We start from the raw sequence: 26,118 nt of genomic DNA, 5'->3' as shown, positions 1-26,118 counted from the left end.
CCCAGAGGCTCAAAAGGCTGTTTTTGCAAAACTGCCAACACCAAATTTAAGTCCCAAGGACATAATGGTGGCTTCACAGGCGGAAGCAAACATAACATTCCCCAGACAAAGGTCTGAACCAAGGAATGGGAAGCGATCGGTTCCTGGAAGAAAACCGATAAGGCTGAAATCTCCCCTTTGATAGTGCTCAAGGCTAGCTTTATATCTACTCCTGCTTGAAGGAAAGCTAGAATTCTCCCGATGATATATTTGCAGGCATGTCATTTCCTGGCCTCACACCAGGCAATGTAGGATTTCCAAACTCTGTAATAAATGTTACTAGAGAATGGTTTTCTAGAGTTTATCAGTGTATGAACAGCAGGGCCAGATACACCCCGCTCCTTCAAGATTTGGGCTTCAATAGCCAAGTCGTCAAATTTAGAGACTGTACAGCAGGGTGGAATATCAGGCCTTGAGAGAGTAGATCCGGATGCAGTGGAAGGGCCCAAGGCCTCGTCACTGCCAATCTCTGGATTTGTGCAAACCAAACCCTCCTCGGCCATGCCGGAGCTACCAGAATCACTGGTTTCCCCTCTGGCTGGATTCTGCGCAACAGAAGTGGTATCAGCTGCACCAGAAGAAAGGCATATATCAGGGAATAATCCTCCCAAGGAGTCAACAAAGCATCCAATCCGACTGCGAGTGGATCCCTGGTCCTGGACACACATTTCTTCAACTTGTTGTTGAACCTGGATGACAACAGATCTATGTTTGGTACCCCTCCCCCCCCCCAGCATAGGCAGATTGATTGAAAAATGTCAGGGTGTAAGGACCATTCCCCCAGAAACATCTGTTGACGACTAAAAAAGTCCCGGAATAAAAACTGCTGTCAGGCATGGCACAAACTTCTCTGTCCAAGACAGGATGAAGTCCACCTCTTTCTGGACTGACTACTTGTGCCTCCTTGATGGTTGATATAAGCCACAGCCGTGGCATTGTCGGATTGTACCCTGACAGGGTGACCCCGAAGCCTGGACGTCCAGAATTTCAAAGCCCAATTGACTGCTCGGATTTCCATAATGTTGATGGGTAGACTTTTCTCTACCCAAGACCATTTCCCCTGGACAGAGGCTTCCTCCAGAACCGCTCCCCAGCCGGAGAGACTGGCATCTGTAGTGACTAATTTCCAAGTCACTGGAAGAAAGGATTTACGTTTCTCCAGATTTCTGGTCAAAAATCACCAATTTAGACTCTGGAAGGACCATACTCGACCATGCTCGATTAAGTATGGAAATCGACTAGATGCGTGAGTAGATCACACAACTAAGAAGTGAAAGCAATTAACCAGAGCCAGCGGCACGGGACACACATTTTGGCAGCATTGATCAAATGAAGGGTCAGTGATTTCTTATAAGCCTTCTGAGGGATGGAGGTATGTGGAGGAGATATTGAGCAGGTGTGAAATCGGGGGTGAAGGTGGTGATGCATGCGATAAGGGCATGAACGTCGCGCCAAAAGTGAAGAATGAGTTGGCATTCCCACCAAATGTGGAGCAGGGAACCGGTGTGTTTATGGCATTTCCAGCATAGAGAGGAGATGTCAGCAGAAATCTTGTGCAGTTTGTCAGGGGTCCGATAGCATTTGGCAAAAATCTTAAATCCAATTTCTTGCGCAAAAACATTCATGGAGCCCTTATGAATGTGGTTGTGTATTCTATCCCAGGCACGTTCAGATATGGTGAGAGATAGATCTCTATCCCATTGGTCATACAATTTGAGTACCCTCGGGGCCCGTGACCTGGACAGGATAGAGTAGATTATTAAGATCAAATGACGTTGAGGACCTTCATGGTCACATAAAGCTTCAAAAGGCGTGTGATCTCTGTGCCACTTACCGGGGTCAGGGGAGCGCAACAGAAAGTTCCTAATTTGCAAATAGTTGAAGAACAGGATCTTGATATTCAGATAGCGTCGGGAAAGTGCGTCGTAGGTGAGTAGGCTCTATATGGGGCATTCATCAGAGAGGCGTCCAGGGTAAGGTATGGAAGTCCAGGTGGGAATTCCGGATTCTGAACCAATGGCATCAGGGGGCCAGGTGAAGATGATAAATGCATAATTTTACATAACTGTCTAAACATGGTAAGAGTGGGACCAGTCAAAGGGTGTTTGGCGCTAGTCGCCGGGATGAGGGTGGGTTTAATTCACGGGAGATGGTGTATAGGGAGGGAGGATATGGAGTATTCAAGTGTAACCCAGTCCTTGGTGTGGAGGTTATTGAGCCAATCTATGAGGCAGGACAGGTGACATGCCCAGTAGTATTTTTGTAGGTGAGGGAGGCCCAAGCCCCCAGTTTCAGTGAGGTCAAAACATCCCAATTTAATCAAGGACATTTTGAGCGCCAAATAAAAGAGGAGCATAGGCGCCTGTAGGAATGGAAAAATAAAGGGGGGAGCTTAATGGGGATAGTTTGTAGAACGTAGAGGAGTCTAGGGAGGATATTCATTTTGATGATAGCCAATCTACCAAACCATGAAAAGGGGCTATGTTACCATTTAGATAAGTCAGTTTTGACTTTCTGCAAAAGCAGAAGAATGTTTTTAACATAGAGGTCCGACAATTTAGATGGAAGTTGTATCCCTAAACAAGTGATTAAGTGAGGTTTCCACCTGAATGGGAAGATCTGTTGACAAAGGGCAAACGTCTGCGGTGATAAGGAGACATTAAGCGCCTCTGGTTTCGAATAGTTTATTTTAAGGTTAGATAACATGAAATGTGTTGAGATCCCTCAGGAGGTTGGGTACGGTAGTAACAGGATTCGTGAGGAACAGCAGGATGTCATCGGTTTTGCCTGCAATGGTCACTCCACTGATGTCAGGGTTCGATTTAATTTTGCGGAGTAATGGTTCTAAAGTGATAAGAAAAATAAGGGGGGACAACGGACAACCCTGACGCATACCATTCGACACGGAGAAGGCATCCGACAGGTGGTTATTAACCCTCACCCTTGCTGTGGGCGTGGAGTACAGGGCGGATATGAATCTCAACATTGTCCGCAGGCCAATTTTTTACCCAAAGGATTCTGCGCATATGCACTGTCGTCAGAGCAACTCATGACATTTGCCTTATGGATTGGAGTCCATAAACTCTTGTTACCGCAGAAATAGAAGCATCCACAGAGGGTATATTCCATTTCTTTGTAAACATTTCCTCCATAGGATACAATAATGAAAACCTTTTGGGAGGAACAAAAAACCTATCAGGATGGTCCCAATCTTCATACACTTTTTGCTCCAAGAGCGGATGTATGGGAAACGTCTGAGGATTATGAGTAGGGCGCAATAAGCCTAGAGAGGAAAAAGAGACTTCAGCTGTCTCTATGTAACGCTCCTGCGTTTTTGTTATAGTGAGCTGGATTTGCAGCTGCAGAATCTCCACTCAGTAGTCATGTAGAGATGTGTTGAATTACCAGATCCAACTCTCCAGACTCATCACTGTGGACCCGCCTGCTTCAGCATTCAAATACACATACACTCTATAAGATGTTCCTGGAGTGATAGGATGTATATGACAGTATAGAGGTGATGTGCTGAAGGGACAGGCATGAGCAGTGATAGCAATGATAAGCACTTGATAGTAATGTTCAGGAGAGTGGTAGATGGTAATAGGTAGAATGCAGTAATCATGTATAGTAACAGGTGGTAAGGACAGCAGATGGCATATACAGGAGAGACTAACCCAGTGCAAGGATAGATGGTAGTAGACTCAAGAGCTAGCAATCTATGTAACAGTGTAGATGATAGGATTAGTAATGCATAGATAGTAACAGTCCTTAATGTGCAGAAGTAGATAGTGTAAGTTTGTTATGAAGGAATCCCCTGTGGGGTACTTATCACTAGTGAGGTTAGTAAGTAGAAGGGTCCGGTAGTAAGGGAGTGATCCGGTAGCGAGATACGGGATCAGTAGCGAGGTTCCGGTCTGTTCCAGGTAAAGAGAATAGCTGGAGGCTCCGGCAGCATAAGACAAGGCTGTTAAGCATGCGGTTTGAACGAACAACCTGTGAGAGAAAGCCGGCGATTGAAATAGCCGCTCAGAGCGGCGCTCAGTGATGATGTCATGCGGCTTAAAGGTATATGCGTTCCACCTAACTGAAAAGGTGGGACGCAATATGCAATGAAAAATGGGCAATAAGGGTACCAATGGTACCAGAATCTTACACTCTAGAGGAGGAAATTTGCATACAGACCGGACCATTTCAGTAAGAGATTGAATAAACAATCTCTGGGTCTGAGAGGTAGATAGAGACTCCTCAGACTCTGACTCCGCAGAAGTGGAAACCTCAGCTTGACCTTCCATAGGGTCACCATCAGCTACTTCTTCCACATCCTCTGCCAAATCCTGAACTGACTCAGGGGGTGGCTCAGGGGAGGGAGCTCTATCATGTTTTTCCCTTGAGATGCTGTAATGATACCAGCAACCCTACCCTCAAGGCTGGCCAATGCCACAGCCAAATTGTCCTTAGTGACGTAGGTTGCGGCAGAAGTACTAGGAGTAGCTTCTATCCCTGACAACAATAATGGCTCAGATTGGCAAGATGCCTCTATCTCTTCAGGAGGAGTAGACACAGCAGAAACATGGCTAGGACCTTCAAGGCCTGACAGTGGCATCGCAGTGCCTTTTCCAATGCTGCTTGGTGGAGATTTCAATGCTCCCTTAAACCCACACCTGGATTCTTCTTTGGGAACCTCAGCAATCCCTGACAGAGCTCTCAAGCAAATCAACCTCCAACTTCACAGTCTCATGCTCCTAAAACCCCAAGAAAAAGACAATATATTTATTTTTCACCACTTCACCAAAAACATTCCAGAATTGACTACATCTTTGTATCCCAAACTGACCTAATCTACTTACAACAAGCTACAATAGAACCCATGACACTCTCTGACCCCCACCCAATCACTGTGACTCTACAATTCCCTGAACAGGTGACAAAAACAAAAAAATCGAGACTCAATACATATCTCACAAATGTGTGCTACGAGGAAAATTTTACAGCAACAGCATCAAATATAAAAAAAATTCACCAAGCAAAAATCGCTTCTCTCACTACTCACTAGCCTCATACGCTCCCTAGAAATATACAAACATTTCAGAGCAAACTCCACATAGCAGGACATACTAAAGGTGAGAAATTTTCTTCTAGAGGAACTTGATAAAAAAACAAAAGACAATACATACTCCATAATAAAATATACTATGAACATAGCAATAAATGTGGGAAACTCCTAGCAAAGGCAGTTCAGGCTAAAAAAAGCAGGCACCACGGTCAGATATGTTAAAGATAATCAAAGGAAAATCATTCTTCCAATGAAGATATTGCAAAACAGTTTGAAATTTACTACAAAGCCCTTTATAATATCCCTTCAGCCAACGATAAACAACAAGAAGCTGATAAATGTACACAAATTATCTCAGACTTTCTGAGAAAATATGCCCCCCCCCCCCCCACTCAAAAGAGACTCAGCACAAAAACTGTAAACACCCCTATCAGAGGCAGAGTTTGATAAAGCCCTTAAGGACATGAAGCTTGGCAAATCCCCGGTCCTGACAGTTTTCCTCTCCAATACTATAAAACTTTTTGTGAAACTCTTAAACCACACTTCCTGTCCGCGTCTAACTCTTTACATAGCACACCTCACCTATGTCCCCAACTTCCCGAAGCACACATAACAGTCATACCCAAGGAAGGGAAAGACGAGTCTCAAGTCTCCAATTATAGACCAATATCTCTCATAAATGTAGATGTAAAAATATATGCAAAAATCTTAGCTAACAGAATTCTGCCTCTGCTCCCCTACTTCATTTCCCTTGGCCAGGTAGGTTTTATCCCCAGAAGAGAGGGCCGCGATAACACAACAAACGCCTTAAATCTCCACCTTTGGCTAACATCACAATCTCAACATGGTTTCTTCCTATCCCTTGATGCTGAGTAGACACTTGACAGAGTGGCCTGGGACTACATGGAAGCTGTGCTTATCTCAATAGGCTTCTGTGGGCTTACATTAGAGCTCTACTGTATATATAGCCCCTATGGCAAGAGTACATGTTAGCGGTAACCTGTCAACTGCCTTCCAGCTACACAATGGAAAAAGACAAGGCTGTCCTCTCTCCCCCTTACTCTTTGTTCTTACCCTCAAACCCCTATTGAATAGAATCAGATCCAACCCAAACATCAAAGGGATTAACATCCACAAACACACCTAAAAACTTGCTGCTTTTGTGGATGACCTTCTTTTTTTCTTACGAACCCCCACATATCAATTCCCAACCTACTCCATGACCTAGATCTTTTTCAGAAAATCTCCAACCTAAAAATAATTATTTCAAATGGAATGCCCTTAACACAATACTGCCACCAGAAACAGTCAAACTCTGTCAAACTAATTTTCCTTTCAAGACTCCATAACATATTTGGGTATTCACATCCCAACTTTCAGAACTCTTTAACTGTAACTACTGAAAAAATCTGGAGGTGACACGCAAAGACCTGAAACGCTGGGCTTCTCTAAATATTTCCTGGTTTGGGAGATCAGCATTGATTAAAATTACCATCCTCCCGTGCTTTCTCTATGTTATGCAAACAATCCCCATTCATCTTCCAGCTTCTTTCTTTGCGTCCGTCCGTAAAGTCTGTATATCCTTTATTTGGCAAAATAAACCGCCTAGAGTAAGTTACTCTCGCCTCATTCTGCCAAAAATCAAAGGAGGAATTGGAATTCCTGATATACAGAGATACTATTGGGCAGTCCATTTAACCCATATAGTAGACTGAAATATCCACCACAATATCAAAGACTGGGTTAACCTAGAACATTTAGTAATAACACAATGCTTACAAACACTTCCTTGGATGCACCCTAGACAAATCTCTCAGGAAGCCAAATCTCACCCTCACATAAATTCGACATTAGAAATTTTCTATAGAACTCAAAAGAAGTCCTCACTAACTCCTTGGTGGGGCCCACTAACACCACTCTGATCTAATCCGGATTTCACTCCAGGTATTTCTGATGATTTTCTACGAAAAAATTGGTCACATAGAGATGTACTGACATCTCATTTCTTTAGAAGGGGAAAACTGATCACACTATCAGATATCAATGCAGAAATAGCCCCCTATTCCCTCCCATGAGGGATTTATATGCAAATTTCCAATTTCTTGACAAGTAGAGAAACCAAATGGTCCTATGGTCCTGATCACACACAATGCTTGAAACTCTATGCAACAAAAAAAACCCCCAAAGACATCTAATTTCCTTACTATACATGGCTTTGATTCAAGATCGTTCTGCCTTTACCAGCAGCTCATTCCAAGTATGGACCCGTGAACCAGATCTACAACTACAATCAATGTTCATGATAAATGCAGCATGCCAAAGTATTCCCTCCCATTGGCGATCAACCTATACGCCTTCAATAGTGGAATGGTTCTATAGACTTAATAAAATGGAAGAGATAGAAGAGCTAGTTAGCATCTCTCAGGAAAGAATCACTAATTTTACCAAAACATGGTATTGTTGGCAAAACTACAAAACAACTAAAGCTTACACAGATGCATATGGAAAATAATCGACTCTAATCCTAAACTAACTCAAAGCTAAAACTGGAGACATATATCCCAATTTAAGAAATTGCATTTTTTACAATTTTACTTCCAATCTTCCCCCCATTTATGGAGGGCAGAGATTGAGAAGTAGATAATCTTTCATAATTAATCATACATTGATCACTCTACTTAGCTTAATACAAGTTTACCCAGTCTCTCCGACTATCATTGTCTTCATTTCCTTCTCCTCCCTATGCTTGCTCCATTTCCCTGTACCCCCACAAGATAGAGAGAGTGGGGAGAGAAGAGTAGTGGGGAAGAGTGAGGGAAAAGCAGAGAAAAGTGACATGGGTATCTCCAACTCCACCTGCCTAACGTTTTCTCTCCCCTCCCCACCCCCTCTCCACAAAAAATATTTCATAAAAAGATTCGGACTGATAAACAATGCACCCCATACTATAACCCCATCAGTTGTCCATTCAAGTACAGCCCTCATACAATTTTCCCTAACACAATGCTTTAGAGTATGTTACGATTTCTTTTTTGTATGAACAAACACGGAATACCTGACGGAACGTATCTTACTATGTTTTCTTGTACCTTGTAACTTTAACCTAGATTACCAGGTTCAAATTCTCTTCTACTTGATTACTGAGTTAATTTTATGCCATGAATTTGATCAATATTGTTAATTGTGTCTATACCATCTTCTTTTTCTGCCAATGCATTTACAGTATCTCACAAAAGTGAGTACACCCCTCACTTTTTTGTAAATATTTTATTCTACCTACTATTCTTGTGACAACACTGAAGAAATGATACTTTGCTACAATGTAAAGTAGTGAGTGTACAGCTTGTATAACAGTGTAAATTTGCTGTCCCCTCAAATACCGTAACTCAACAGACAGGAATTAATGTCTAAACCGCTGGCAACAAAAGTGAGTACACCACCAAGTGAAAATGTCCAAATTGGGCCCAACGTGTGTGGCCACCATTATTTTCCAGCACTGCCTTAACCCTCTTGGGCATGGAGTTCATCAGAGCTTCACAGGTTGCCACTGGAGTCCTCTTCCACTCCTCCATGATGACATCACGGAGCTGGTGGATGTTAGAGACCTTCTGCTCCTCCAACCTCTGTTTGAGGATGCCTCACAGATGCTCAATAGGGTTTAGGTCTGGGGACATGCTTGGCCAGTCCATCACCTTTACCCTCAGCTTCTTTAGCAAGGCAGCAATCGTCTTGGAGGTGTGCTTGGGGTCGTTACCATGTTGGAATACTGCCCTGTGGCCCAGTCTCTGAAGGGAGGGTATCATGCTCTGCTTCAGTATGTCACATACTCACAGTACATGTTGGCATTCATGGTTCCCTCAATGAACTGTAGCTCCCCAGTGCCGGTGTCCTGCCGAAAGTTTCAACCTGCCGAGATCTTCAACCCTCGTCACTTCCGCTCAGTGTTCTCCAACAAATAAATAGCTGATCTCTCTCTCATTTTTTCAAGTAATGTGGGGGATAGCACAGGTTTTTATTTGCCAATAAAAGAAAATGTGGACTGTGGATGCTGTAATAGTAATAGTATGGGAGATAGTACTGTGCACGGGTTTTTATTAGACGATAAAATAAAATGGGAACTGCGGATGCTCACATCCCACTCTCCAAACTGTCGTGTTTAATTTTTGCTTCAGGAGTCGCGGGCGCCTGCACAGTAGCATAGATTGTCCTGCTGAAAAGTCCAACTGTGGGCGCTTCCGCAGTAGCATACATTGTCCTGCCGAGAACTCCAACTCTTTTGTGCACTGCTTGGGACTTCTCTGTGCACAGGCATTTGTTGGCGCACATGCACAGTATCAGGGCCGTCTTTACCGCAGGGCAAAAGGGGCAGCTGCCCTGGGCCCTGTCATTGTTGGGGGGCCCAAAGGCATTTGCCATTTGAGCCCGCGCTGCCCGCAAATTGGGAGTCCCATGATAACACTACAGAGTCACAGTGCACATCGGCGTATTCCTTAGCCGTCAGGGTGGGGGCGGGGCCAGGAGCTCCACTGCTGCTCTGACCCTGTCTGCCCCAAATAGCCTGTATGCATTGCTCGGAGCTGAGAGACAAGAATGCTGGTAGCACCGCCTCCAGACCTCTGCGAGTTCTGCCCCCAGACCTTTGAAAGCTCTGCCTCCAGACCTCTGACAGCTCCGCTCCCGGATCCTTGAGGGCCCCGTGCCTGGACCGCTGAGGGCCCCGCTCCCAGATCCCTGAGGGCCCCGCACAGGGCCGTCTTTACCGCAGGGCAAAAGGGGCAGCTGCCCTGGGCCCTGTCATTGTTGGGGGGCCCAAAAGCATTTGTCACTTGAGCCCGCGCTGCCCGCAAATTGGGAGTCCCATGATAACACTACAGAGTCACAGTGCACATCGGCGTATTCCCTAGCCGTCAGGGTGGGGGTGGGGCCAGGAGCTCAACTTCTGCACTGACCCTGTCTGCCCCATGTAGCCTGTATGCATTGCTCAAAACTGAGAGACAAGAACGCTGGTAGCACTACCTCCAGACCTCTGCGAGTTCTGCCCCCAGACCTTTGAAAGCTCTGCCTCTAGACCGCTGAGGGCCCCGCTCCCGGATCCCTGAGGGCCCCGCACCTGGACCGCTGAGGGCCCCACTCCCGGATCCCTGAGGGCCCCTTGTGAAAGGACCTGGTAAGCATAACTGCATGCTTAGGTGACTGATGCACCGGGGTGGAAGAAGACACATGGGGCACCGTTATTCATTCAATATCATCACATTTCATTTGGGATATTTGGGACTTTTATTTTGCTGTTTCACATTCATACTTTTTGGTGTTATCTCACTATAAGCTGCAGCTTGCCTTTATACTAGCGCGGTTATAATTTTGTTACAGTATAGCTGATAGGTAACATTTTAAAATGGTTTCTTAGTAGATCACCCCCTGTTCTAGATCCGCAGTCTCTGGTTACCCCCTGTACTAGATCCGCAGTCTCTGGTTATCCCCTGTACTAGATCCACAGTCTCTGGTTATCCCCTGTACTAGATCCGCAGTCTCTAATTATCCCTTGTACTAGATCTGCAGTCTCTGGTTATCCCCTGTACTAGATCCGCAGTCTCTGGTTATTTCCTGTACTATATCCGCAGTCTCTGGTTATCCCCTGTACTATATCCGCAGTCTCTGGTTATCCCCTGTACTAGATCCGCAGTCTCTGGTTATCCCCTGTACTAGATCCGCAGTCTCTGGTTATCCCCTGTACTAGATCTGCAGTCTCTGGTTATCCCCTGTACTAGATCCGCAGTCTCTGGTTATCTCCTGTACTAGATCCGCAGTCTCTGGTTATCTCCTGTACTAGATCCGCAGTCTCTGGTTATCCCCTGTACTAGATCCACAGTCTCTGGTTATCCCCTGTACTAGATCTGCAGTCTCTGGTTATCCCCTGTACTAGATCCGCAGTCTCTGGCCACCCCCTGTACTAGATTAGCAGTCTCTGGGTATCCCCTGTAGTATGTCTGTAGTCTCTGACCATCTCCTGTAGTACATCTATCAGTGAGCAGAAATGATGTGCAGTATCATTTAGCAAACCAGTCAGTAAGTGATAATAATATACTGTACCTCTGGCAACCAATTGCAATTGCTGCTTGATCTACTGCAGTAAACTGATTTTGAGTCTTCCTGCTATTTGTTATATGTCTAAGAGCGGTTGGGGGGCCCAAGAAAATGTTTGCCCAGGGTCCAATGAATATTAAAGACGGCCCTGCACAGTACAGGCAACTTGCTGAGATCTCCGACCAGAGGTGACGTGGGTTGGAGATCTCGGCAAGCACCCGCCCTGCCCCACCTCTCTGTTGGTACGCCCCTGACTCCGCCTGTGTCCCCCGCCATCATGTAGACTGTGTCCCCATCTCGTAGCCTGTGTCCCCCGTCATCCTGCAGCCTGTGTCCCCCCATTGTCCTGGAGCCTGTGTCTTCTCATCGTCATGCAGTCTGTGTCCCCCGTTGTTCTGCCGCCTGTGTCCCCCATCATGCAGGCACATCATGAAAGAGCTGCCACTCCTCTCAGCCAGTTATATCAAAAGAGGGCTGTTCTTCTGATCAAATCTATTTATATATATATATAAAAATATATACACATAACTATATAAAAGTAAAAAAATGGGAGGGAAAAAAAAAAATACATATAATGTGTGTGTATATACAGTAACGTGTCAGGCACTGGTATTTATTTATTTATTTATTTTTTATCCTTCCATTTTTATAGATAGATATAAAAATAAATAAATGGGAGGATTAAAAAAAAAATATATATATATATATATATATATATATATATATATATATATATATATATATATACACATATATATATTTTTTTTTAATCCTCCCATTTATTTATTTTTATATCTATCTATAAAAATGGAAGGATAACCTAAATAAATACCAGTGCCTTACAGTTGAAAATGTTCAAACATTTTATTCAAGAATATGGGTAAATACAACGTACATAGCACAACTTACAGAGGAGAGAGAACTAGCATAATACCAATAACAGAGTTAAACTGGTTACTGTAAATGTGACAGGCCATTCCAATAATCAGGTATAGGGTTAGCGAAGTTGGTGACCGAGACGGGAGACTCATCGGGTGCAGCCAACACCCAGGCACCCCTAAAAGGGAGCTCGCTGTGCCTGTGGAAGGAGGCGCAACCCGCGGTCTGCTGTCCTTATAGAAAGGCAATGTCACCAAAAGTAATGAAACACAACCAGAATTACAGATGTAATAACGATAATGTCAATGACCCAGGCAGTGCGATCAAAGAGATGCAAGCTGTAACCATGAGGAGGTAGTCAACTCAGTAAATGTGGAGAGAGGTAACCACGACATTAGGAAAGTGCGAGATGCTGGTCGTTGCATATAGTACAGTATAGACGGATAGTGAAAGAGGGTAAGAGGAGGGAGGAGAGGAATAGAAAAGAGGGGGAAAGAACAGAGCTGGGGGGGGGGGAAGTAGATGGGTACAGGGGAGAAAGGAGGAAAGGGGAGGGGGAAGGTAGGTCGCCGGGGGGGAACAGGATTTCAAAGACACCTGCGGGTTGTGCAAGGGCGAGGTTCAGGGCAACAGAAGGGAGCTATCAAAGTTCGATGGCAGAAAGTGGTCAACCCAAGGTTGCCAAAGCTGTTCAAATTTCTCAACTTTATCGAGCAGGACAGCTTCGATCTTCGCGTGAATCATGGCGTTAGTGACACTGTTTTTCACCTCGGGCACGGGCAGGTGAGGGGATTTCCAAGCTTTAGCTATGGTTTGTTTGGCTGCTGTCGTGATTTGCAGGAACAACTTGTGCTGCCGCTTAGATACATTGTCTAGTTTCATGTTTAAAAGAGCTAGGTAAGGGTCGGGTGGGATGGGCGTGTCCATGAGAGTGGAAAGAATGTGAAAGACAGCCTTCCAAAAATGTTGGGCCATGGAACATGACCACCAGATATGCATGTGGGTGTGAGACCTTCCAATTTTGAAAAAGTATACACATAATTTACACATAGAAACATAAAGCCGTATTGGGACATAATTAACAGATCTACACAGACAGATGCCGACTACCATATTGCATCACAGAAGAGTAAGGATAATATCTTCCCTTGATAAAGCTGTTCAAGGTTGGTACTCTAGTATAAGAGATGTTTGTTGTAAAGTAGTGAATTTAGGTAGTGGGCCGTGTCCATAACTGGGCATCTGTTAACTCACTCAGGCTCCAGGCTCAACATCTTTCACGCTTACGGGCTTCCTCAGGGGCCTGTTTAAGGAGCACCTGATCCAGAATCATGTTGAGAGTGGGGACACATTCATGGACAAAAGATCCTTTATATGGATAACATGGCCAAGATAGAAGATCACCTGTAGCAATAGAGGCGTTCCACACTCCAAGCAATAAGGGGTTATTGCATCTGTATCCACTTTTCAAAGGTATAGGTGTTCAGAGATCCATGGGATCAGAGGGGATCTCTCACCTCCCCTGCACGTCCACCGACGTGTGATGGGAAATCTCTTTGTTTTTTTTATCTGCCTCCGCCCTTCCAGTGCTCCTTACCATTAAGACCAGTTATAGGTGGAGGCGGTGACAACTTTTTGCATTATCGTTGATATCTATATTGAGCCAGGCAACGCACTGACACCTTTGCCGCCATTGTGCGATGTGCTGGGTGTTCAGTGTGACCCTGTGCCTTTAAGAAGGGGTGGGCTCTCTCTAGTGACCTGTCCTCCATCTATCCCATTAGATGCATGTGCTCTCATTGTAGAGACTCTTTAAATTGTAGAGTTAGGGACTGCAGATCACAGGGTGCCTTGCTGGGGCCTGCAGCTTACGCATGTATTTGCAAATGTTAGACAGTTCAATTTGGTTGGTCGCTGGCTGGTTGGTAAGTTGTGACTGGAAATCTCTTCATTTTTTTTTTAATAATTTAAACTCCTCACCATTAAAAATATAAACGTTGTCATAAACCTCTCACACACAGTGGATGTCAGTCAACCAGTCCTTTCATTTAGCTCAACCTGCTCATTTTAAAATAATTGTCAATGAAAAGAATAGTTCCATGATGGATATCCACCAAAAACCTCTATCACATCAACCTTTAGGGGTGTTCCTGCAGTTCCCAGATATTTATTAGCAACCAATGACCAGACTTCTTTAATACAGGAGTGATAAGAGATCTCCTACTGGGAACTATCAGATCACACACTGTAGGACGATAGTATTCTACTGTATAGACCCACTTGCTCACCATAAATTCTAACACTTGGCCATTTGAAATTATGTCATCTTGTGCTGGATATTCTTATACCATTCTGATACCAAGCAACTGTTTAGCTAGGCTATTATCTGTGTCAGCAATATGTTTTATTGCTAGCTCTTAGATAACCATACCCTTTGCTGCATTATTTTTGTATTCTTATTATTGTAGTTGATTTCATAGCAGAGGTCAGTTTTTACTGCTGTCCACTCCATAGCAAGCGGCTTCCTTTAAAAAAAATATATATATATTTGTTTTATTTTAGGGAGTTGGTATTTTAGGGTTTATATTGTTTCTGGAGTTTTAGTGTTGTTTTTTTTTTTTTTTTTTATCTTGATAAGGCCAAATTTTAGTTGCTCGAAGTGCAGCATTTTCTTCTTGGAGATGCCTTTTATTTGCAGAAAATTAATGTGATTCTGATAATTATGAACTGGGGCCCTGCTTCTGTCGGTAGCATCCTCCTAGATGGGTGCTAGGATTAGGTAAATTTAGTTCTGGCCCACTGTATCTAGTGGAGCTGTATTCATGTTCTAAGGTAAATTTAGTTTGTCTCACTGCAATCAACGTGGCGGCAGTTTCTGGATTAGGCAAATTTTGTTCTTAGCTCACTGTAATGAGTGCAGCTGTAAGTGATTGGTTAGATCCATTCTGTGTCTCACAGGCTGCAGGCTTGATTGCTCATTCCCTGTATTTTCAGAACTTCCTGGGTGGCTTTGAAACATAGGTGTGGAGTAATGTAAATAGGCAGCATGAATATGTATGCTGTCCCAGCCAATCCTTGTGAGACTTGGACAGGTGGCTGCTGGGAAAAGGTATACATAGCCTGGCATCTGGAGCAGAATTGCCTTGTCCTGCAGGAGAGAATTACAACCTAAGGGGCACTGGTTGCTGTTCATGAGGCCTCAGCTTGGGCTAACTGAGGGGATTTCATCTGGGGTTCTAGTCTGAGGCCACTGCTAGAGGTGTCTGGAAGATATTGGCTGGAGGCAACCAACATCTGAGGACATTTGTGAGTACAGACTGATGTGAGAGATCCTAAAGATTCTGGGCTTTTGCCACCCCTCTGGTGCTGGGGAGTCTACTGTGTGTGTAAATGAGACATTGGTTGTTGTTCTAAAGAGCTCATTCTATCCAGTTTTTAATAAAGAGACTGTGCTTAAATTGCTCAAAAAGGGAAGATTTTATATCTTTAGTTGCTACTACAAAGGCTAAGTCTATTATTTACTTGCACAAGGACTTTACTTGCAGTTCTACAGAAGAAAATCGGTGTCCTCACTTTTGTGCATAGCTCTTTTTGGATTATTCCACCCATTCCCTATTCCTATAAAAAGACACCAAAAAGAACACCCTGGACTGTTCATTTACCCAAACAGTGACTGTGGCTATGTGCTTGGCTGCAGGGCAATTCCAGGAAAAGACCTTTAGGGTCTTTAAAACTGTTGGCTTCTTTGGGGGTACTGCTACATGTCAATAAACCAAGCTTATTGTCAGGCCTCATTTATACTCGTGGTTGGGGAATTGGGTTCAACATAATTTTTATCGCTCCCTCACCCCCAACTACTCCCCTTAAGCTACAAAGACAGCGAAAGGGGTTTACAAATGCCCTGGCAAAATCCGCATGAAGCAACATATGTGTAAACAAGCATTACAAGTAAAAAATATATAGCAATTCCACCATCAAATATGCATTGACAAAGTATGTTGTTGCTGAGGCTGCCACTGAAAGCTGTAACATTCAATATTAACAAACCTGTCATTTAAAAGATTTGTATATTTTTTGAAGTTTCATTAAAAATACACTTTCCATGCTGTAGAGTATGAAAAAAACAAAAACAAAACATCATTGGCCTTAGCAACCATGGCCTGGCTTACCTATTAACCTTACAAATAGGACAGGATTTGCCCCCCAGCACCCCTCCCCTCCCTCCCCATTTGTCATAGACTTCAATGTAGTTTTTTGCAAATTTAACAGTGAATCAAATTTTCAAATATTCACGTTACTAATCTTATATCCCTACCGTATTTTTTAACCTTTAGATGTGAATTTAGTCATGAGAGGGTCGGTTTTCAATGAAGTTGAGCATCCCAGTAGCCCAGTAAAAAAGGAGAAGCCACGGATCTACTTTCCAGAGACATGGATATGGCAGTTGGTTACTGCTGGGTGAGTCAACCTCTGCAAATATTATATTATACAGAGTATTAATTCAGAATATAAATATGTTGCTGAGTCTTTTAAATATTTAAGGGATTATTCCACCTGAATGGTCTTGACTGGCCCTTTTCACATTTGCATTTACTTTGCTTATGCTAGAGCTGACTATGTCTAATTTGCTGCAAGAAAAGCTACTTTTGTATCTGGACCATTTTTGGTATGTATTGGAGGTGGTGTACTAACAGAGGTTACAAGAGCTGGCTCTTCTCCAGGGGAAAAGTGAGCTCATTTCAGCCTTCCTGGCATGAAATATGTGTTAAATGCCACCTACGTTAGTGTGTACTAAATGCTAAAATATCCCATGTTTGATTTACTATGGCAAATAATATCATAAAGAGCAATTACCACATTCTTTATAGGCACGATTTGTTAGTGACAGGCCTAATAAAAGGGCCAGAAAGAGGTAAGATACACTGTACACCTATATAAAAAATGTTTGCTAATGCTATAAAATGTTTTTCACCTTACTAGAGAGAAAATGAAAGATAGGTTGTACATAATTTCTGCAAAAAAAGATTGACTCATTTTATTTGAGAAAATCTTTTAGATATTATTGAGACATTCAAAATAAGTCCACCCAGAACAGATAATGCAGTTTTTTCTATCAATGGAGGCTTGTGGAATTAATCACTGATGGTTTACATCTGTTGTTGTCTAGAGACAAGGTAGTTGATCTACTAAAGGCAGATAGGCTATTTACTTTGTAAGGGAATTTCCCTTAGCTATGTGAATGAGGTAAAAATTTACATTGCAGACAATTACCAATGCAAAAGTAAATGTAAATTACGGTACTGTTTCTTGCACATGATAGGACAATGGAAGTCAGCAGAGTTTCACCTCATTCACTAAACTAAGGGAAATCTCCCCTGCAAAGCAGCATCCTATTTGTCTTATAGCTCAAAATTATAATTTCTTTGGTTATTATGAAGCCTCTCTCCTACAATCAGATATTATTCTACTTAATATTACATAGAGCATGGGTGCTCAACCTGTGGCCCTCCAGCTGTTGCGGAACTACAAGTCCCATCATGCCTCTGCCTTTGGGAGTCATGCTTGTAATTGTCAATGGCTTACAGGGCTTCGTGAGACTTGTAGTTCCGCAAAAGCCGAACGGCCACAGGTTGAGCACCCATGACGTAGAGTATTTCAGGAATTGCATCTTGGTGGGCTGTTTGGTAGAATAAGAGGAAGAATGGGGGAGATTTCCGAAAAAACTGGTGCACCCAGAATCTGGCGCAGCTGTACATGGTAGCCAATCAACTTCTAACTTCAGCTTGTTCAATTAAGCTTTGACAATAAAACCTGGAAGCTGATTGGTTTCTATGCAAAGCTGCACTAGATTTTGCACCATGCAGTTTTAGTAAAGCAACCCCAATGTTCGGTAGAATAGGAAGGAAAGTTACCACTATAGTCTGCAATGATGTAAGACACAGAAGGATGTCCGCCAGCATTTAAAAATAGGTTTTAGCGCTGACTCTTCAATTTAAACAGCATTGTTTTATTTTTTATTTACTTCCTATTTAGGGATGCTGGCACAGCTGAATTTTACCACAAGGCTCCAGACACCATCACAGACTGGAATGCTGGGGCCCTCTGTATGGGCCCCAGTGGATTTGGCATGTCTCCTCCTGCTTCCCTGCGGGTCTTCCAGCCATTCTTTGTGGATCTCACCCTCCCGTACTCTGTAGTGAGAGGAGAAACTTTCACTCTCAAAGCCACTGTGTTTAACTATCTGAAGCAAAGTATAAAGGTAAGAGCATTTATAACAATTTCTTCTGGACACATTGATGATGTTTTGGGTCCTGTCCAGAGCACTTTTGGGGCTACTAACCCTTTGTTTGCATTGGTGAGTGGAAATTATTCAGTAAGAAAAGGGGCAATGAACAAAGTGCAATATATCATTGAAACCAATTACAATTAGTCACTGAACTAAATTGTGTACGTTCGTCTATTAATTACAATTACCTCGCCACAAAACCCAGATTTTGTTTTGGTATATGCTCTGTACCTGTTTAATGCAATTTTAACTCTCTCCTAACTTCACAACTAAGTATAAAGACTTATTTTTCTGTTGACAGGTACAAATCACCCTGTTACCATCTTTAGAATTGGACGAGGAACTATGTGCTGACTGTCAGTACAGCAGCTGCCTAAGTGCCGATCAAAGCAAAACATTCTACTGGAAACTGAAAGCATCTAAGCTGGGTGAGCCGTGCGTCCGATGAGAAATACTCAATGCAATACCCAACTGCTGTGAAAAGGATTTAAAATAAATGATACTCCTTCACCTATGAGTGGAGCTGCCACTGCTGACTTTTTTGTTTATAGGAGCAGACAACGGGGTTGTGAGGCTGACCTTGGTTTCACTTCTTGGTGTTACTGACCTGAAACAAGTATGGAATAAAGTCTCAATAGTCTGAACTCCTCATTTCACAAGCTTGTTCCAGGTCAGTGACCTAGTACATAATAAAGAAACAGCCTGGGAGCCTGTACTTAAACAAGTCAGTAATGGCAGCTTCCAAATGTCTAACTTCAAGGACTCTTTAGGCTTCATGTACACGGGACATTTGAAAATCTCTCCTGAATGCTGGAACTTGACAGCTAGTAACCGACGATTAAAAATGTTAATTTTGCAGTGTTTACATGCTGCGTTTATGCGCGTTTAGCGGCGTTTGAGTTTAGAACCGATTTTATATTGTAAAATGGTCAGAATTGTATCCCCATTGAAAACACCTACAAATAAAACGCTTATAAATGTGAGTTACCGCGCTTAGACACGTTTGCATGCTGTTACAAGCATTTGGCGTTTCAAATGCCAATAAACTTCCGTCTGAACACATTTTTTGCTTTAAAAAAATTGCCACTAAACTCAACTACCTCTAAATGACTATAAATGTCTCAGTGTACATTGAGAGATAATATAACATAGAGGAGAGTTCAGGGGCTGCTGAAAAAAACTCCCAACTGCTCCTAAACGTCCATTTATCAGCAGCAGTGTACATAAGGACTAATTCTCTTCACTTGGCTACTGATAAACAAGAGCCCTGTCTTTTGGTTAGAGTGGCCTGAACTCTGCAGGTTATGTTGCTTGAGGCCCCAGTTAAAATCTAAGTTTGGGTCTTTTTTTTTAAATCAGCACAAGGGACCATGCTTATGTAGCACTGTCCCCCGTAGGGCCTGCTGTAAGCTGACTTCTCTGGCCTCCTTTAATTACAAGCACACAGTCACTTAAGGAATAGTACATATATCCCTCCTTATTCCCGATGACTCATTACACAGTAAACAGTCCAGGGGTATTGGTTTTTTGTATTTATATTGGAACTTGGATGGGAGAAGGGAATAGTGGGATACTCCAACTGTAACTATTTACAATGGATAAGGACAACTCTCACTTGCCTCAATGGATTGCTTGTTTAATCCATACTGCCAGTCTGCCACTTGTATGGAAAGGGTTAAGTCTCCTTGCTCTTTTCTCTCCAGCAATAGACTCTGTGATTCTACATTATTTTTGGGACACTCACTAGCATCCCCTTTACTGATACCCGTCCACTGACTCTTCTAGCTGCAGGGGTGGCCCCCTCAGGTCAGGCCCCTTGACACAGATCTGTACTCACTGTACAGCAGAATCAGATCCTCCAGTGTCTCCCCTTCCAGTCAGCTTCCCTGGACCTCTGGGTTTAGCTCCTCACTGGCACTCTCTAGCCCCTTAGGTCGACCACCTAAGGCCTCACGTCCCCTCTACAGAGGAGGAGGCAGCCGCCCCTCTCCCTCCGCGACTCCGCTATCCAGCCAAAAGACCCCTAGCACGTGTACTCCTGGTTATTATACAGTATCCCAGCATGCACTGAGGCACTTTTTCTCTGTCAAATCACCAGGATTGTATCAAAAGCCTGTGCACTCATTCATCAGGTTTCCTCCCACTGTCCAATATGCCTCCCTATTGGACCAGTGTGAAACAGAACGAGTTACACCCAAGCACAATGAGCAGACCTCACTAACAGATCCTGCTCTCTGGTAAGCAGAGAACAATATAGATTTACCTGCAGTCCTTCTGGTAAGCAGACAGGATCACAAACTATACTTTCTCTCTAGCACCTACTTAGGAGGGTGCTACACTTACATTTAATGCAAAGTGTACCTTGTGCTGATTCTGGCTGTCATAGTTGAAATATAAAGTCCTCTGCCCCCACCATACCCTGCAGCTGTAATCTTCTGGTGCTGTAGGTGGTTAATATGAAGGCTAGACCTGTCACAACACTCATCAAGAATGCTGACTATGCCCAATCTCTCTGCCCACTCTTCCATCCATAGAAGCTGTACTTTTTCTTTCATGAATGAAAAACCCTCTATGAATGGAGGTGGTGGATTTTTCATTCCCCTGCCCATTCTCTGTTCATAGATTACTTTTCATTTATGGAAGCTTTAGTACAGCTTTTATAAATAGAGGAAGAGGGGCAGAAAGGACAGACATAGTAAGCACTCTTGGCGAGCACCTATGACACATCCCCCAACTTGTAGTAACCCTTGCAGTGGGGGGCTTAGGCCTTGGATTTCAACTATGATAGCTGGCACCAGCATAAGAAAAACAGTGCATTAAATGTAATTACCATCCCTTGTGCTAATTTCTTTTTTTTTTTTTATTTGACCTAAACTTAGGATTTAGGTACACCTAGCTAGGCGATCTTAATAGCTATCATTTCATTACTTTAGCATATTTCTTTCTTTGCAGGAGAAGTAAATATTACAGTGAGGACAGAAGCCGTTAACTCATTTGAACTGTGTGAGAATGAGATACCCATTGTCCCCAGACAAGGCAGCTCTGATACAATTATTAAGCCACTGCTTGTACAGGTTAGTATCATGATAATTCATTCTCATAGTACTTTTAGTTTTATTCAGGTGATATAAAGCGTAGAATAAATTTGTAATGCTGGTTTTACAGTTGTTACCTTATGCTATATACACACATCATTGGTTGCAGCAGAATCTGGAGAGTCTTGTTTCACATAATATATGCAACCAACTGGCTGACAACAAATCCCTTGATTCCATATTGTTTGCTAATACAGGATTTGGAAATCACCCTAGCAGTCCTATATTAAAATGCAGTTGTGCAAAATGCTGTAGACCAGCGGTCACCAACCAGTGGTCTGTGGACAACTGATGGTCCATGAAAAAATGTTGGTGGTCCCCAGGGGTTCTGTCTGAAATCAACATTGTGCTGGATGTATACCACCCAGTGTTGTTTCCAGTGTTGTTCTCAATGCGCGCTGACAGTCAATATTGTTAGCGTGCATTGATACCCGATACCTCCTATGTAGTTTCGGCTCCTGTGAACTTGGAGGGAGACGACGAGAGTAGTGCAGAGAATGGGAGGTGAAGAAGCAGGGGACTTCTAATGACAGTGCTGATCACAGACTGGGAGGGAGCACAGAGTTTAAGCACATGGCTGGATAAGGAGGTGAAATCCAATGATGAGTCTGTGTAAGGCATCAGTGTGATGCAGAGTACGGAGGAGAGAGCTATGCATTGTGTGTATAAGGCAGCAGTGTGATCCAGGGGAGGGGGCAGAAAGCTGGAGCATTGTGTGCATAAGGCATGTAAATTCATGTTAGTGGTCTGTGGGATTTAAAATTGTGAGTTTAGTGGTCCGTGAGGTCCGAAAGGTTGGCGACCACTGGTGTAGACCACAGTAAACAATTATATTTAACATTTCGAAGATTTGCCTAAAAAAAAAATGAACTGTAAATGGCTGCTGTGGGTCGCTCACTGCACATAATGGGGTTGATTTACTAAAGGCACATAGACTGTGCACTTTGCAAAGTACAGGTGTACGCTGCAAAAGCAGTTGCTCCAGAGCTTAGTACATAAGCAGAAGCTCTGCTGACTTCCATCATCCAATCTTGTGCAAGCAAAATTGCTGTTTTTTTATTTTCCTTGCGCGTGATTGGGTATTCTTTGCAAAGTGAACCTTTATATCATTTACGAAGTTCTGGAAAAACTGCATTTTGCAAAGTATATTTGCCTTTAGTAAACCAATCCCAATCATTAATCTCATCTTCGCTCTTGGTCCCCTTTGTTCTTTTAGCTAAACTTTGTTTATTTGTGCTTGCAGCCTGGAGGAGTCCTACAAGACAAGTCTTACAATTCACTGCTTTGTAACCAAGATGGTAGGGAATTACTGTGAATTCTATATTTTGAGGATATAGAAAAACAAATATGTAATGCTTTTGTCTGTTTATGGACCCAATATTCATAGCCCACCATAGAAAATTTCCAAAGTAAGTGCAAATTTAGGTAAATCGAATAGGAGTGTGTAAGCAGGACTCAAGCCTTGGATACCCAGAGGGGAGGAAAGACACAAACCGAGACCCAAATTTTCAAGGAAGTGTATTAAGGTGGAAGTCACAACAAAACAGTAGCAAAACCAACATAGTCTGGTCAGCAACATCTACAGAGAACTGTGTAACAGTAGCCTGGAGCGATACACTAATGCTGACAGCACCTGGCAGAGGAGGCAGCTGGAAGGCAGGCATGCAACTAAAGAAGGAAGGCTCCTATCTGTAGAAAAGGCAGACAGTCCCTACTCTGTCCCTCCTCCACTGGAACCTCTCCATACGCTATGTACACTCTCCCTAGCCAGTGGGTTCCTGTCCCAACATAACCACATGTAAAATGTGTGCAGTGAGTCAGTACTTTTCATAAGCATTACCCCATCAAAGATGGCTGCAGATCCTGGGTAGCAGTACCCAAATGAACAGCTGTCCTCCTGATGACACCGACAGAGGCCCTCTTAGGAATATATATTCATCCTATCCTCCACTCTCTTTGCATGGTGGCTATGGAGCAATACGACCTGTGCAGGGAGGACAAACTACACCTTCCCAGTGGGGACACAGACAGCAATAAAAACCTGTCTAACTCATCCTCTATCCAGAAGTAAAAAAAAGTTTTGCCTACAGATATAATTTGCCTTGATGAAGCTGTGTGTATTTCTAACATCTAATCACACACTAGGGCAGTGATGGCAAACCTTGGCACCCCAAATGTTTGTGAACTACATTTCCCATGATGCTCATGCACTCTGCAGTATAGTTGAGCATCATGGGAAATGTAGCTCCAAAACATCTGGGGTGCCAAGGTTCACCATGACTGCACTAGGGTAACTCCTATTTCTGCAAATTCCCTGCACATAACTGGGTTATTTGAAGTGATGTAGAGATATATTGGCTATGGAATGAATTACTTCTTAAATTAATCAAAGTCTGTATTTGTAAACATTTATGTATGTTACATGTGTTAATGTTATACACCCACACACCCAATTTAAGTTTTTTTCAGAGTATGAATAACATATATGGCCTATATCAGTGGTTCTTAACCAATAGACAATGGCCAGCTTCCAGGCCACAGTCTCCCTCCTCCAGGACTTTCAGCCATCTGCAGATAGCCAAACCTTCCACAATAGCTCCCAGTTCCCATGTAGCTCCCAAACTCCCATGTTTGCCTGTAGTGCCCCTAAACATCCCCCACAGTGCTATTGGCCCCCTGAGAGCTCTCAGCCCTCACAGAGCCCTTAACATCCCACAGTGCCCCCTAACCTTATACAGTGTCCCACAGTGCCCTGCAAAGCCCCCAGATTCCTGGAGAGACCCCAGCCCCCCCCAGAACCTCATCCTCTTCAAGGCTATCAAGTCTGATGAAGAATACCTTAATCCCCTCAGAACCCTGATCCCCCCCACACTGACACCCTCCCCCATTCAGTGCCTTCAGGCAACTTTATAAATAGTTGGCATTTCCATACTTTTATTGTGCGAGTATAAACTTTTTTCTTTTTTTTTACTGTTGGAGCATGAAAGGTTTTAAAAGAATTTACTGGGACCTAGTCTCAATAAGGTTGAGAACCACTGATCAATAGCATTGCTATATTTTGCTTTTATGTGAATATAACACCAGTGTGTTTACATCAGGAGACTCAAAGACAGAGAATGTCTTTCTGCGAATTCCAGAGAATATTCTAAAATATTCTGAAAGAGCCTATGTAACCATTGTGGGTAAGTTGTATGTAATCACTTAAAGTGAGTATAAACCCTAAACCTCTCTTGTGATTTCAGGGCTAAAATGTCAGCACACTAGTACACTAGTGTTAGGATGTGGCCTTTAGTTATTCCTATTCATAGATACATAGTTCTTCCACCACTAAATACATAAGAAGACTTTGGCATTTTTCCAAAGTGATAAGATGTGGGCTTCAGATCTTTTTTTTTTAAACATTAAATGTTTATTAAATGCGAATAACAAATACAAGACATAGCAAAGTCAATTATGACAGAAAATGTAGTTATTAAGAATGCCGAACAACATCCTGAACAAGATGTATCATAACATTTAGGTAGTCCAAGCAGGAGTTAAGAAAATCAATCTGCTATTTAGGATTGGTTAACTAATACGGTTATCGGTTAGGTTACATGACGCAACATACAGTAATTACATCTTTATGAACATTTCAAAATGTCTAAATTGTGGTGAAAGGAAACTGCCAACATATTCAAACAAAAGCAGAGAAGAGGAAAAAGGAGGTATAGATTGAAAGATGGAAACAATATGGAAGAAACATTAGGGTAAGTGTAAATGGATGCATGGTTGTAGAATTAAATCTGCAGTAAATTAGGAATTCTGAACTTAAGGGATGTTCCGAGGCAGGCAGTAATGATATTTACATATTGCTCATTTAAAGAAAATTAGGAGGAATCTCTGAAGGATCAAGTTGTCTGACTGTATACACCTTCAAGTTTGAGAGAGTTGTATTGATTCGTAATCATGTGAAAATGTAAAGGTAAACCAAGGAGACCAGCTTTTATGGAATCTTTATGTCCTATCACAGGACTAGGCTAATGTTTCTTCCATTTTGAATATATCAGTTACTTTGTGAAACCAGTCCTGTATAGATGGAACTCGGGAAGACTTCCAAAATACCAGGATTAAGGATTTGGCTACGTTCCATAAGTGCTTAGATAAGGAATTTTTGTACTTTTTAGGTGTGAAATTTGTTATGTGGAGTAGACAGCAAGCTGCATTGAGATTTAGTTTAGTTTCTGTAATTTGGGTGATCAAATCCCATACCTTGATCCAGAAGGGGGTAATCAGAGGGCATTGCAACCAAATATGTATTAGAGTACCAATGTCACTCTGACACCACCATCATGTGTCTGGCATTTGTGGGTGCCATTTATGTAGCTTTGCTGGGGTTTTGTACCAATGAGTCAAAAGTTTGTATGCAGTTTCCTGCATTTTAGTGCTAATAGAACATTTGTGCGACAAAATACAAGCATTCCTCCACTGTTTATCTGATATATCCAATTGTAAAGCCTTTGACCATCTACTCCTGAATCTGTCCGTGATGGGTGGTTTAGAAATCTGGAGCCAAGCATAAGTAGTCGAAGTCGCCCAATTGAATTGCTCACCAGAATAGGAAACCAATTCCAATTCTGTTAGAGGCCTAGAAAAGTCGAATTTCCGCAGTTTACTAGTAACATAGCTATGGATCTGAAAGT

The 26,118-nt window shown here is 42.9% G+C and overlaps 1 protein-coding gene across 1 annotated transcript in view; it reads left to right on the top strand.

Moving 5' to 3' along the window:
• Positions 1-26,118, top strand: part of LOC309564225 (alpha-2-macroglobulin-like) — a gene marked incomplete at its 3' end in the record, with an annotated part of 271,806 nt that overhangs the window by 183,235 nt on the left and 62,453 nt on the right. The window contains 6 exon segments of the mRNA XM_082268852.1: positions 16,390-16,513; positions 18,089-18,314; positions 18,643-18,769; positions 21,294-21,415; positions 22,680-22,734; positions 24,535-24,618. Of these exon segments, the coding sequence (XP_082124978.1) occupies positions 16,390-16,513; positions 18,089-18,314; positions 18,643-18,769; positions 21,294-21,415; positions 22,680-22,734; positions 24,535-24,618 (738 nt within the window).

The sequence above is a fragment of the Pelophylax lessonae genome, assembly GCF_965119305.1.
Source record: "Pelophylax lessonae genome assembly, chromosome: 9".
Lineage (NCBI taxonomy): Eukaryota > Metazoa > Chordata > Amphibia > Anura > Ranidae > Pelophylax > Pelophylax lessonae.
Note: the sequence above shows the minus strand (reverse complement) of the source record. Positions and strands in the feature narration are given on the sequence as shown.